Raw genomic sequence first — 15,598 nt, 5'->3', positions numbered from 1 at the left:
GAGAGATAATTTGCCCCAGGCTACTCTCAGAGTCTAGATTGGAACTCAGGAGTAGAGATTTTAGAGCCACACTGCCTAACATCTCTACTCCAGTCTAGTATAATTTATAGCTAAACTAGTTAGTTCCTAGATACAGTTGATTTTTTTTTGTTAAATTTGTGTTTTTTAAGGGTCATCATTTAGGGGTAGAGTTGTTAAAGTATTTCTTTTTGCCCTAAATGTACCTCTAAAGAAAACTTCCACAAACAAACAATAATTTTGAAGTTTTTTAATGCGCAAAAAGAACATCTCAGAAACAGAACAGATATTGACTTATTAATGATGAAGCACTATATAAAGGAGCCCCTTCCCCACTTAGTAAATAGGAATATAGTGTAAATAGATGTGAAATGAGGTGAGCACTTTAGGATTAAATGCAAACCCTAAAGTTGTATACAACATTCATATATGGCTTAGTATCTCATAGCAACAATATTCTCATAATGATGTATATGACATTGATATTCACTGGTAAGATGCTTTGACTCAAAACAAAAATGATGAAGAGGTAGTTTTGCCAATGCAAGGTGAGAAAAAGGCTTTACCTTGCTTTTTTTCCTTAAACATCTGAAACCATTTCATTTTGTTCTGATTTTCTTCTGAATTAGCCAGGAAGATAACGACCCTTTTAGAAGAAGCCAATTTAAAGCCCTCTGAGAGCTGATTCCTCCAAGTGTACAACGATGTTTTTGAAACAACTGCTCCAAAAGTCCCCAGGGAAGTCTCCATAATGTTCTTCTGTCAGAGAAGATACAGATTCTGGCTCGAAGGAGACCTGGTAAGACCTGAGCAGCAGTTACAGGAATTCATACTGTTTCCTCCTCTAATTCCGTGCATGGTCTCATTATGGTTATTTCTTCAGTGACCCAAGAATATTGATAGGTACCCTGTCCTGGTAAGTAAGTCAGGGATGGCTTTAAATAAATATGTATATATTGAAGTTGAAACAAAAGTTTGAAAAATCCTCTAGCCTGTGAAACTGCATGACGAATACTAGAAGGGACTGCATATAATTCCTTACATTCTCAGTGGTGTTTCATAAAGTCATCGCATCTTAGAGGTCAAGGGAGTTTTAGCTTCTGCCTGACACATGCTGCTTTATCTGCAGGAGGAAACAGAGTGGGGGAAGTCCTATTGGTATTCAGATTCTTTGACACTGGTCCTTTGAGCATATGTACAAACTAGCTTATCCTACTCTTACAGTGAGAAATAAGCCCTCTAAGAAAAGTTACATTTCAAGGGGCAACAAAACATCTGTCAGTTCGCACAACTAGAAGTCATTTACTGGACAATGGTTAGGAACCTCTAGAAACAAAGTGACATAATATTAATTAGGTATGACTTGTTACAAGTAAGAAGGCATAAATATACAGTAAGACGTTTAGATGTAGCCCCAAAGACTATGTACATGTTCGAGCTGCTGTGATACGGAGCAGGAATCCCAGGAGCACACCCCCAGCTAAAAGCAGAAATCCACATACATTTATCCTTGCAAATACACAACGTGAGAAATCAAAGTCACAGGTAAAACAGCACTCTGCCTGTGGAGTGTTTTCTTTCCCATAAATATGCACAAGTCTGTTCTCCAGTGGTGGTCTGGGGCCTCACGGCCCTCGACTCTCCTTGGTGCCACATTCCCTCGGTGCACGTGGAGCCAAGGCACGTGCCGGACACCCGCTCCTGCCTTCACAGTCTCCAGATGCAAATCGAAGCATAAATAACAGAGACCACGCTCGTGGCTCCTCCTTTCACAATGTTATTGGGAACACATACTGGTCCTGGCAGCATAAATGCTGCACACCAGTGTCCAGGCATGGAGAGTAGCTTTGTGCACTTTTGCAAAAACAAAAATCCCCCCAAAATCTAACCTAAATGTCTCTTATTTTACTGGTGAGCTCTGTCTGTAGCTAGGAAGACACTGTGTTGCTCCTGGGCTCTTTCTATCAGCTTCCTCTTCTTCTTCTTGTTCTTCTCCTTTGCCTTCGGGGCTCTCTTTCCTACAATTGAGGGAAAGGGAAAGAAATGAAGACATGTCAGAAAAGGCTCTTTCTTGAGGAAAGAAAACACAAAACATTAAGAGTTTTACACAAAGCCCATCTGGAAAACATCACCTATGGAAAAAGCAGCCTCAAAGAGAAAATTGTTCACATTAATTTTGACGGAATAATAATAATTTACTAAATTGGATATGCTGTCTAAAACAGAGACTGATCTTCCTGTTATAGGGAACTGGCATATTTAAAAACCTCCCAGCGGCCTGATCAGTCTTGCAAATATCATCCTGCCACAAAAATTCCATTTATCCTCTCCGGCTGTTAACAATGCTACCCTTTACTAGACATCTTTACATCTTTCTACTGCTCCACATGTCAGTGGGGCGAAAGAAAATAAGCATCTATCTACAGTAAATATACCAGAAGTTTCAAACTCGCTTCTCCCTGCCCCCTGGGAGAAAAAAAAATATCTTGCTTTTAACATTATTCCTTCCCTGTTCTCCAAAGGCCAGTGTATGAAAGAACATAGGTGGAATACTCTGTTATTTTCTATAAAAATTCATGAGGACATCATTCATTATGTGGCTATGGCTTCTTCTACAAATCCCCTAGAATAAGGTACTCTTATTACTGTGAACAAGAAAAATGCTCGTTTCTGAAAAACTGATGAGGTGTGTCTTACAACCAGAAGATCATACCACCACATTATCCTATTTCTCCTCTTTGCCTTCATGACCAGGAAGCCCAGACCATGAGCTAGATAGTTGAGGTTTGTCTGAATATAGTTCTCCCTTTGCCTCGGCTCTATTTTACTTCTTGCATCTTGCAGTCATGGTTTATAGTTTTTACAAGGTCTCGACATTTCTTTGCAAGCATGTATACTTAAGAATGTGAGAGAAAAGAATGGAGGTATTTGCTTCAGGTCCATTTCCCTCTTTGGTTCTAAACACGTTGGAATCATGAGGGTTTTAGGACAGAAAAGAGTATAAAGGGCACCTGCATTTTGCAGAAATTAAGTCATCACCATACACCTTCAGTACAGAAACGTTCTTCCTCTCCTACTCACCCTACTACCGATTTAATCGTGCAGTCCTACAAAACTCTTCTCTTCCTGTGAGGTATAGATATCGGACACTATAGTAATCCACACCACAAACAGTACATTCAGTTCTAATGCGTGCTTTGCAACCTTCCCAGACCCTTCATTACAGAGACGTATCTGGCCAGCTTTTTCATCTAGACAATGGAGGTGTTAGCTGATGTAAGAAATGTGAAGAAACAGGCCAGAAGTTAGGGAGATAGAGCCATGCCTTAGGAAATCAGAGTCATACTAGATTACAGGAAGGCTAGGAGATTTCTAAATAAGGGAGATGTTTCTCATATGTCAACTTCTTTGAGGATGGGAAACAGTCACATGAGTGGCACATAGTTGATATTTGGTGTTTGTTGAGTAAAACTTTATCACAAGATAAAGAATAACATATTTTTAATAGGACACTACAGCAAAATAATCAGAATATGATCATGCCCTCACATTAAATTATGAAGGTCCCTGAAGTTATTTTCTGGTTCTTATTAAATTCTGGCATTAATGTTATAATGGCGTCTCGCCATCTTTAAACATAGTTAATCCTACCCAGTGAAACCTTAGTCCAAACCATCATTAATCAAAGAAGCTGTAAAGTTACAACTACTTTAGTAACCTTATATCTAATGATGAGACACACCTAATGAGGTCAGAGAGATTAAATACTTAACATAAAGTTATATATTTAAAAAGCAGCATCAATTATTTTTTCTAAACAAACCACAAAAACCTTAGTTAAAATTGTTGCTGACTGCATTGTAAAAATGAGCTCATATTTATCTAAAGCCTGGAGTTTCTTTTAAAGGCAAATTGAAATTGAGTACATGGAAAAATAATATTACTAGATTTTTAAATGTCTTAAGATAAAAATATCCTGAGTATTTGCTAAATCTTTTCACATTCACCATTTCAATTTTTCATACGAGCAATGTGTACTGCTTTAACAGAAAATCCATGCTAAATGACTGGAAATTCTTATTTTAAGAGAGGGTCAATTTCATGCCACTTACCTAATAAATCATTCTGATGTAATTGTCAATATCAAATGGTCTTTGGGTTTGCTGGCTGATATAAATACTGTCTGATAGGAAACTTAACTCAGTATTTGCATAAAATAGTTCATAGTGTGGCCAAAACTTCGGCAATGCTTCTGAAAACTTATGTAAGTTTTCAAATTGCACATTTATTCCATTGGCAGTAAGTTATACAGTACTGGCACCAACTAAAGATGTTTTGGGAGACCAAGTTACAACCCTAAAATTTTTCCTCAAAAGTCTCTTTTGAATGACATCTCTGTGCTATTGGTTCATTGCTTGGTTTTGTTTTTGGTCAGCCCCATTTCTCCTGTAGGATACATTGCAAATACCAAAGAATTAAAATGGTTAGCCAAGATTTGACCACAGATAGGCCTAAATTAACTGAAAATATTTTGTGGTCCAAAATAGGCTGTTTTGACTTAAAGCCTAACTTGAATAAAAATAATATTAAAATATAGTCTAACCTAAGGTATAAAAAAGGTCTTGTACATATTTTCTTCTGAACTCTTAAGATTTTTAAACATAAGAAATTAACTGGTAAGATTAAAGATAGCTGAAAATACATATCCCCATTTTTATCTGTAGATTTGAAAATAAGTTATATTGGACATACATGCGTGCTAATTTATATATCCACTTCTTTAGACTTGGAGAATGCCTTCTACATTTTCAAATTAGTTTACATGCTTAAGCACATTTACCCTGTACAGGAAGCATCTAAAGGCAAGTATGATGCCAGTCATCCAAATTCAACTCATGGATTTAAAGTTCTTTTTAGTTCATGAACGACAACCTGGAAAATATACTGCCCAAGATCAGCAGAAAAGGTTTGAGTTTTATGAGGAGATTGTCAACCTCCAGGTACGTCCAGCTCTAATGACAAATTCTGCTTATCTTTGTCCTGAGTGCTTTTAGAATACAGTGGCCTTAAACAGACATCTGAAAAGATGCTCAAAATCGCTGACCATCAGGTAAATACAAATCACCTCACACCTGTCAGAATGGCTAAAATTAACAACTCAGGCAAGGCTGTGGAGTAAGGGGAACCCTCTTACACTGCTGTTGGGAATGCAAACTGTGCAGTCACTCCAGAAACCAGGGTGAAGATTCCTCAAAAAATTAAAAATAGATCTACTTTATGACCCATCAATTGCACTACTAGGAATTTATCCAAAGGATAGAAAAATGCTGATTTGAAGGGGCACATGCACCCCAGTGTTTATAGCAGTGCTATCAACAATAGCCAAAGTATAGAAAGAGCCCAAATGTCCATCAACTAATGAGTGGATGAGGAAGATGTGGTATATATGTGTGGGTGTGTATACACACACACACACACACACTAGAATACCATTTGGCAATAAAAAATAATGAAATCTTGCCATTTGCAACAATGTGGATGGATCTGGAGGGTATTATGTTAAGTGAAATAAGTCAGAGAAAGACAAATATCATATGATTTCACTCATATGTGGAACTTGAGAAACTTAAGAGATGAACATAGGGGAAGGGAAGGAAAAACAAGATAACAGAGAGGCAAACCATAAGAGACTCTTAAATATAGAGAACTGAGGGTGGATGGAGGTGGGTTAAATGGGAGATGGGCATTAAGGAGGACACTTTTCATGATGAGCACCAGGTGTCATATATAAGAATGAATCACTGGGTTCTACTCCTGCAGCCAAGACTACACTGTATGCTAACTAACTTGAAAAAAAAAAAAGAATACAGTGGCCTTGACATATCACTGTCCATTGAATCTCTTCAGCCCTGTTTTATAGATGCAAGAAGACTGGCTAGATATTTTAGTTGTTAAGGAAAGCAATGCGGTTTAATACCGAAAAGCATAAGGAAGAAGCGCTGGTAGAAGTATGGTCCATAACTGAGATGGCAACACACTTGTGACTCCCAGTTTCTACATTTACAGAATGAAGATGCCATGATCTTCTTTCATCAGAAAGTTGTCTAAAAAATCACAAGATCGTCATCAAAATGGACAAAGTTAGAATGATACCATCAAAACCACACTGTAACCAACATAATTACATTGACTTGCACACATGTGGAAATAGTCCAACAGGATAACCTATCAACTCTTCTACAGAGAAAGGTGAAGAGCCCCTTATGGAAATACTCCTAAGGTCCAGCTGTAGATTACTGCTATTAGAATCAGAAATAGGATAGATTCTTTTCAACCAAGATATCAGGCAGACTCACAAATTATATGAAGCTGTAAAAATACTGACTCCACTGCCTGGCAGACATGAATTTCATTCCTTCATAAACCCCAAAGTTGAGGAATGTCTTCGAAAAGTTTTTCCTTTACTAGGTTTAGGCAATAGCTTTTCATAATTGGAACAATGGTTCTTGTACCTCCCCAGGAAGGCTACAGAGGTTGCCTAGGGTCTCCATAAAAATGACTAAGTGTTTTGAGGAAGACTTTCTAATTGTGATGCAATGAAAGAAAGGTGAAGAAAAAATAAGTAAATACAAGTCTCCCCTTTCTCTTTTCGCATACGCACACAGGAAAGTAACCCACAGTTATGACAAATGTATTTCTACTATTAGATCAACAATTGTGGTGACAAAAGTGATCATCTAAAACCAGGGCTAATTCTTACTAAATTTTAATGACAACTTTGTGATGCTAACTTGAAACTGGGGCTTCAGTGTATTTATGAAATTCACCAGGAAGACTTGGGGATCATCTCAGAGATCCTGTCATTCTTCAAAGCAGCTCAGAAGGAGGGACAAAAAGCCTGGGTAGCCACCAAGCCAGAGGATTTTGTCATACTTCAGAGGACCCAAGCAAGGTAGAACAGAGAAGGTTGCTTCCACATCTTCACAAGGACTGAGTTGTAGACAATGAATAGCAATTGAGCTATTTCTTTTTCTCATGTGGGCAACTTGAGTTTGCCCAAGAATGAGTAGCAACAGAGATTTATTTATTTAAGGGTAATTGATGATTCTCTGGAAAAATGCCAGTTTGGCTCCTAAATATTTTAAAAGCTCATATAAAAATATACAAAAGACTTAAATATAATTCATAAGGGAAATGAAAACAGCTAATAAATATATTAAACAATCAAATCCTCACAATTAAAAGTGCCGAATAAAATGAATTGCCATTGCCAAGATTCACGTGAGAATGTGGTGAGACAGACATCAGGATGCATTATGAGAATATGAAATTGATACAGTCTTTCTAAAAGCCATCTGGCAATGCATACAAAACCATTAAAATATTCATAACTTTTGACTCAAATCTAGGAATCTATTCTAGGAAAATAATCTAAATTTGGACAAAGATTTATGCACAAAGAAATTTACTATAGAATTCTGAAAAATACTGTAAATTACCGAATTGTCCCACTACCCAATTTTTCATGAGCTCTCTTTATGATTCCTGAAACAATGTGTTTTCAACTATGAGGTATTTTGTATCTTAAGGCCACAGCAATGAAATTTGTTCCCAAGAGAAACTGCATGTCCCTAAAATTTATCATAAATAGATAGAAGGAAAAGGCTATAATATAAAACATTCCTCCTCTGGTCGTAAGCAGACTTTTCAGTGGAATGGTTAATCCTAATTGGATTTAAGATATAAAAGCTTAACAACTACTGAACTACCTAAACACTTCTGGCATTAAGGATGGACGTTAGTTCACAAAGCTGCTTTAATCTAGAAAGGCGTTCAAGTAGGCAAATATGATGAGCATGACTGGGATCTACTACGGCATGTCCTACACGGCCTAAGATCAAAATCTTCCGAGGTCTAGAGCACTTCTGAGTAACACATTAATGGTTATTTTGGTTACACTAGCTGAGACTCCAAAGCAAGACCCTGAATAAGTAAAGCAAATGAATCCACTCCATCTCCTTATTTATAGTACAAAATTCCTTAGGTGGTGGTTTTAGTGACATTTATCTGGTTCTCAATAACATCTTCTCCACTCAAATTATCGCACAGAGAGATGTCTGTTAAGGACTGGCAAATCCTTCAATGACTATTTCCTGACTGTGATCAAAGTTTCTTTGAGGGCAAAATAATCCAGAAACAAACCAACAAGTTTTGCAGTTTTGAACAATAACAAGTTACATACTAAAGAGATTTTACTCGGCATCTTCAGTTTCAAGACGTAATGTGGCAATCTTCCAAGTAGCCACTGAGTCATTCCATCCCTACAAAGGAGCGTGTGCTTCAGAAACCTCCACAGAATCTGGAGAAAACCTGCAAGTAGCTGTTCTGCTTCCCAGGTTATTGGTAGAGAGTGACAGTCATCCGAAGTGGAAAATGGTTGGTTAAATGGACTTCTCTTAATAATCAAACATGAAAATCATTCAGAATTGCTATGCATATTTACGATACTTTATAAAAACATCAATACGCCAATTATGACTGTGTTACTGTTCTATTTTAAAGAGGTCACCACCGTGTCATTGTACAAGGAACAGTATGAAATGGCTTTCTTTGACTATAAGACCTCTACGCTCTTCCTCTATGAGGCATTTATTATAAGGCATGAAATCTATTTCGTTGAAAGGAAGCCCTGTTTGGTTTTAAAATCTTGTTTTGTATTCCATATAATGAAAATGTAAAAAAAAAAAAAATCTAATCCTAAAGATCACCTCAACTTTCATGAATTAACCATATCACAGCTAAGGATTCCTGGATATGGTATTTCAAGTTTTCCCGGTTTTGTAGCTCCGAAGAATATCTTCAGGTACATAACATGACTTCTAAAGGGGCAATAAGATATTCCCAAAACCCTACAAACACATTTGAAGGGGCAAGGACTACAGAAAAGTACTTTGAATGGGATTTGAGTTTCTTCCATATAATTTTGGTCATCCATTTGATTCAACTGAAGCTCTTAGATATCTGGTATCTCAAAAAATATCAAAGACAAGATTCTATGAGGTTTAAGACAGGTGAGAATAAGCAAACAAGGAGAGGTAGCTTCAAAAATACCTAAATTTCTTTCATAATAACTAGTTCATTGCAAAGACAGTTTCAAGTTAGCAGAGACTAAAATTATATTCCACAATTTCACTTGTGTGAGAAAGTAAATATATCACTCTGCCACAAGGGGGCAACAATTCACTATTACTGTAAGTATCTCTGGTGTAAAAAGTGTGCAGGCAGGGCAGTTTTGGAACTCTTCTTAAATACCTTCTTTTAACCCCGGTTGGAGACCTTTTTTTATTTTTTTAATCTTTAAAAGCTCTATAGTGGACTCTAGGATATATAGCAAGGTCCAAGTGCAGCACAAGGAAAAGTGTAACTGCACTCTGTTAAAAAGATGTTTGAGGGTCAAGGGAGCTAATGAGAAGAGAAGTCAAATGAATCTGCTTTTCTTTCTTTTTTTTTTTTTTATAAGATCATTTTTTATTCCTTAGTCCTATAAGTAGGTCTTATCTCCACTACTGCAAAATGTTTTCTTCAGGAATACAATTCCATCATTTCTCCCATGAAACAGGAAACAGCATCAACAAAAATAAAAGTATTAAAACCCTTTGAAATAGTTTAAAATAAGTAAATTCCCCGTTATCCAGCAAATACCAAAGGAAATAAATAAATTCAATCTAACTTAATCCCTTACCACATTTGAACATGTGTCATATGGGATTTCTCTTTAAAGTTAGTTACAAATCTCCCTAAGTTAACCAAGAGGAATTAATTTCCTCATTTGGATTGAATGAATCTGCTTTTCAAACAGTGATTTAGGGAAAAAGCATGATTCACACATCCAGGTTGCCATTTTCTTATGAGGAAGTTAATATAAAATATTTGCAAAGAACAGGTCCTTTTCTTGGATCTCATATTTTTAAGAGTAGAGTTGTAACACTAAAAATTATCTTCATTATCGTCTGGTCCAGGACTGCACACAATTGAAGAAAATCAAGTATAAAAGCAGACTGTCAGGTGCTGATTGCTGACAAAGGGCTGTCATCAAGATGGCCTCCCAGGATGATGACCAGTTGGCCATGTTGGGGAGGTAGAGAAACAGTACAGCAGACATGTTCTACCCCTGCTCTAGCCCAACTCTGCTAAGTGGCTAAGATATGAAGCAAAAGAGGCACAGAAAAAACTAGAGCATCCTACCCAAGTTCCTACAGCTACTTAGCAGCTGCGCTGGACTGGGAACCGGGTTACATATTCTTTAACAGCTTTAAAGGCTACTGGTTAAGGATGTAGTTTAGGGCATTTTTCAAGAGAGGCAGAAAAGTATTTGAAGACGACTATTATTTCTCTGACCCTCATCATAACTGAAAACCCTTTATGAATTGTGTAAATAGCATACGTAACCTAAGATTTTCTGTAAATGTGTACTGCATCGATTCAGTGCTTATTCCTGTTCTTTTAGCAAGGTGCAATCCCTAAGTTCCCTAGGTAGGGCAAATGAGATGGTGGTCATTCCTAATATGTACCATGCACTGTAAGTGCTTTATACACCTTCTTATTTAATATTGTGAAAAAAAAAATCAGTACTCAAACCATTCTGCTAGAATGTTGTGCAGCTAAGCACCCTAAATTTATTCAACATTTGCATAAAACTATGAGGGTTATTTGGCACCCTGCAGTTAAGTCAGAAAAACATCCAGTTTTGCAGAGAAAATGATATAACTGATTTTATTTGATTAGGAGCAATGGGATACCCGGAGAAGAATTTCAAGTTCCTCCATGGCTGACTTCATGCTGTACCAGAAGATACCTTTTAAGATAATTCCATTAGAACAAGAGGATTTAAAACCCCCTTCTTGGTCTTCAATCAATAACCATTAAATAAGAAAGGAGTCCAAGATACTATATTTAGGATTATCATCATTTGGCAAGCATTTATTTAATTTGGATTCCAAACAATTTCTGTGGAAGTTGAAGACATACTTACAAGTAAAATGAAATAGTAATTTCTACATGTTAGGGAAGTCCAAGAAGGGGCCATCAGTCCAAGCCTCCTGCTCACCTAAGTAGGGAGCCTTACATGAAAACCGCCAGCCCAGGAGAACATAAGGAGATGCAAATTCCATGAAGGATCATAGTGCATTCCCTCTTCTGTGCCCTTAAGCACTTTAGAACTCTCATTAAAAAATTTTATCACCACCTGTTGTAATTTTGTTTGCCTGTATACCATGGCTACTATGTGAATAACTACACACAGCTACACTTTAATGCAACTAGAGTCCTGGTTAGACTCCTGTCTTGCTAAAAATCAGGTTGCAGATAGTCATTCAAACTTATCTCAACAAATAAGAGGAACTAGAGCAAAGATACAGGGGCTAGATCTACACACTGAATGTGGTAAAAAACCTAACCCACCTGGTCTTTATCATCTATCATAAAATGAACTCTCTTGCTTTTTCTGGACTCCACCTGGCTTCTGCCCTCAGCATCAGTTTACACATGGTCTCTGAAGGCGACCCTAGCCCTGAGTAAACCCCATGACCTTTCAGCTTACCTCTCTCACACAACCACAGTCTCTTGTCTTGATTGCATAGTCCCCAGAGAGGGATTCAATATGCCTTGCCACAGAGTCATGGATGCCTGGCCAGCCCTTGGATGGGTCACACCTAGGTCTAGTCTAGAGTGGGGGGTGAGTCACATGACACTAGACTGAGCAGGCATCTAGGATACATGCTCAGGGACATCAGGTTGGGAGTCAAACAGCCCTAGATTCAAAGCAGAACTCTGCCTCTCAGAAGCTACTGATCTTGGAGCAGTTACTGTTTTGAAGGCTTAGTTTACTCATTTCTAAATTGATTAAATCAACAGTACCACCTATGAGGGGCAAGGAAAATGTGTGCACAGTTCTAGATATTATACCTGCCACATAAATGCTAACTTATGTGAGATGCCTCACGTGTATCATTTATAATCCTTGTGACAGCCTGCAAGGTAGGCATTATTTCCATTTTGCCAATGAGGAAATACATTTAGAGAAGTTAATAGCTCAAAATCACATAGCTCGGCAAGGATTCAAACCAACATCTGGCTGATTCTAAAACCTGTATTCTTTCCACTATACAATTTGGATCGCTTGTGCCCATCAAAATGTCTTTGATCTCATAATCATTTAAATAGCTGCTGAACAAACAAATTAATAAATACCTGGGTGAAAAAAAGGCATCAACCTTCCCAACCAGTACCCCAGTATATCGAGGTTCCCTTGGGCCACATTAGTTTCCCCCATGGGCCTGGCCCTCCAGTGTATACTTGTCATTTTAATTATTCCCTGGGGTAAGGCATTCAAAGCCTCAGTTTCCTGAGGTCAAGCAGCACATTTAGCATTTCCAGCTCAGTATCAACAGTGTGCCCATGGTAAAGCCCAAGGGAAGAAATCACAGGATGTTTCTCTTCCAGCTGGGAGCTGGAAGTTTAGACCTGTGGTTCCAAAAGCTGGTTCATAGGCCAGACATAGAATCCTCCAGGGAGAGTTTTTAAATATAGGTTCCCTAGCCATCCACAGACTCCTGAGTGAAACCTTCAGGACAGAAAATCCAGAACTGTTTTTAAGCTTCAAGAGGTGATTCGGCACAAAGTTAAGAGTATTTGCCAGTCGAGAGCATAAAACTCTGCAGAAAAGGACATGGGCAGGAAAAAACTTTGGAAGAAGATGTGAAAGCACTTCAAAATAAATGACAACCTCTTTCCCAACTGAGCTGAGAAATAGCTTCCAAATTGTGAAAGGAAGCAAACTTCTTTGTGCCGGGGCTCCTCTCCCTTGGTTCCGTTTGCGACGATGCCCCAAGAAAGCAGCAGAAATCACGCTGCTCCTGTGTCAAGAGAAAGGTATACAGCCAGGAAAAGGACCCCTTATCTTTATGCTCAAGCTAAGGTGTAGATCACTCACGTTACAGTGGACTCATTTCTCTTGTGGTTATAAACCAGAAACTCACTTTACTGACTCAATTCATCTGATTACCAAGATTCTGGGTTTTTTTAAAGACAATCTAATTAGTTTGCAGAAATTCTAAAGAGTTTGACAAAAAAAGAAAACAAAATTGCAGTTGGAAAAAAAATATTATAGGGGCACCTGGGCAGCTCAGTCAGTTAAGTGCCAGACTTTGGCTCAGGTCATGATATCATGGTTCATGAGTTCAAGCCCCACATCAGGCTCTGTGCTGACAGTACTCCTGCCTGGAGATATCCATTCATTCATTCTCTCTCTCCACCCCCCTTCTCTCTTTGCCCTTCCCCCACATATTCTCCCCCCCATCTCTCTCCCCCCCTCAAAAGTAAAATAAATTTTAAAAGAAAAAAATTAAACTCTTTTCAACTAGGATATAGAGTTGGCACTTCAAAACTTGGAAAGATAAGAAAAATAACCCTCAGATCAGGTGACACAAATATTGTGTTAAATATTTAATGAGAGGTATTAAAATATTAGCCATATTACAGGAAGGATGCACATTACAAGTCATTTTTTTTTCCTTGCAGAGAAGTACTCTGAGCTTCTAAATTATTAAATCATCATCATCATGATGTAGGTATTAACTCATCATCAACAACATCATCACCATCATCATCATCATCACGTTGGTGTTAACTGGGTGCCAGGCACTAAGTGTTTTGTGTATAACTCATTTCATACTAAAAATACCTCTATGAGGGGCACCTGGGTGGCTCAGTCGGTTAAGCGGAACTTTGGCTCAGGTCATGATCTCACGGTTCATGGGTTCAAGCCCCGCATCGGGCTCTGTGCTGACAGCCAGCTCAGAGCCTGGAGCCTGTTTCAGAGTCTGTGTCTCCCTCTCTCTCTGACCCTCCCGTGCTCATGCTGTCTCTCTCTCTCAGAAATAAATGAAACATTAAAAAATTTAAAAAAAAAAACAAAAAAAACCAAAAATACCTCTGTGAAATAGATACTATCTTTGTTCCTACTTTGCAGAAAAGAAAACAGAAGATCATAAAGGTAAGGTAACCTAAGAGGACATAGCCAGCATATGGCAGAGTTCACATTTGAACTCAGGTAGTCTGGTCCCTTTGCTTATCCTCCTCCCCATTGTGCTAATCTCTCTCTCATCACCTTTGTGTGATATAAATGTGAGGTCCTGGGAGGGAAGAGAGGAAGAAGGTCAGTGTTAAAATACTCTTCCCTTTGATCACAGACTCCCACAAACCCTATGAACAGGTCATTCGCAGTTAAATGCCTGGACCATTAAATTCATAAAATGAAGGTGGGGCCCATCATTGCTTTGATATAAGACCAGGATGAAGACAGGCCTTTTTTTTCTCTGCCATTCTTGCAGGACATGGAAAATAAACAAGTATTGGCCAAAATGAGTAGTCTCTATCTACAAGTAAAGATTAAACAAATGTTGCAGTCACTATAGAATCTTTGTCAACCACCCAAGTAGCAGTGATGGATCTCAATTAGAGGGAAGATACTGGACAAGGAACTCTAAATAACATGTTCAACACACCTAATGATTATTAGAGACATCACATTTCTAAAGTTTCAAAAAGTCTAAAACCTTTTTGAGTTATCTTGAATCCTAATATCTTTGTCTGTGATTGCCAAATATTGATAGAGCAGAACATGGGTAGTGATTTTTACAAACATCCTAATCTTTAATAAAAATAGGTTTATTTCCCTTCAACTGAAAATGGCATTTCACTCTCCAGAAGTATATTGAATTTTAAGCATATAATACAAGCTAAAATCAAAGGAAGCTACTGCACATGTACATATGTACATATGCACACAATAAGCATCTATAGTATTTCCCAAGCATCGCTTAGGTCCCTATACTCTAATCAGTTTTAGTTAACACTGGTGTCAAATGAAAACATGAGAAACCAAAAGTTTATAAGTAACATGAAAAGATGCAAGACCTAATGGAAACAATTTAAAATGAATCATCACTGAATCAGACGTCCAAGAGGAGATTCACATTCCAAACAAATATGTTTCTAGTAAAGACATCACCTGGACTTCCACAAGAAAAACTATACAGAGAAATCGCTAAGAAGTTATGTTAAAAAAGACAACTTTCTCACCATCTTAGCAGGGCAGCAGGCTCAGGACTTGTGTTGAAACATGAGCTAAATGCATCAGTGCAGTTGAGTTAAAAGTTAAAAATGCCTAATAACCATTGAAAGTCATGTCCACTGAAGCTGTAGGGTGGGCAAAGTGCTGTGTACACTTATTATGCTCAGATACTGCATCATCATTTGGTGTTCGATCATTCAAGCCAGACTGTCCAAATGAAGGGACCGAAAATTAAATTGTTTAAAAAAAAAAAAAAAAAAGGGACTTTGAGGAAAGATTACAAAAAAAAGATGTTAAGGCTCACAGGGCATGTAAAAACTTATCTTGTAAAAAACAGAACTGTATTCTACTTTTCACTATACTGCTAATCAAAAATAGATAAGTTATAGCTACAAAGATGTAACATGGTTATAGTGACTCCTTTATTAGGGAAGTCATAGACTCAGT

General features: G+C 37.8%; 1 protein-coding gene across 1 annotated transcript in view; it reads right to left on the bottom strand.

Annotated features, from left to right (window-relative positions):
• Positions 1-253: 253 nt before the first annotated feature.
• Positions 254-15,598, bottom strand: part of RSPO2 (R-spondin 2) — a 156,356-nt gene continuing 141,011 nt past the window's right edge. Inside the window, exon 5 of the mRNA XM_077771610.1 lies at positions 254-2,036. Coding sequence (XP_077627736.1) covers positions 1,924-2,036 — 113 coding nt within the window. The 3' untranslated portion in view covers positions 254-1,923. The remainder of the gene's footprint in view (positions 2,037-15,598) is intronic.

This window comes from Crocuta crocuta, unplaced genomic scaffold (assembly GCF_008692635.1).
Source record: "Crocuta crocuta isolate KB4526 unplaced genomic scaffold, BGI_CrCroc_1.0 scaffold240, whole genome shotgun sequence".
Taxonomy (NCBI): domain Eukaryota; kingdom Metazoa; phylum Chordata; class Mammalia; order Carnivora; family Hyaenidae; genus Crocuta; species Crocuta crocuta.
Note: the sequence above shows the minus strand (reverse complement) of the source record. Positions and strands in the feature narration are given on the sequence as shown.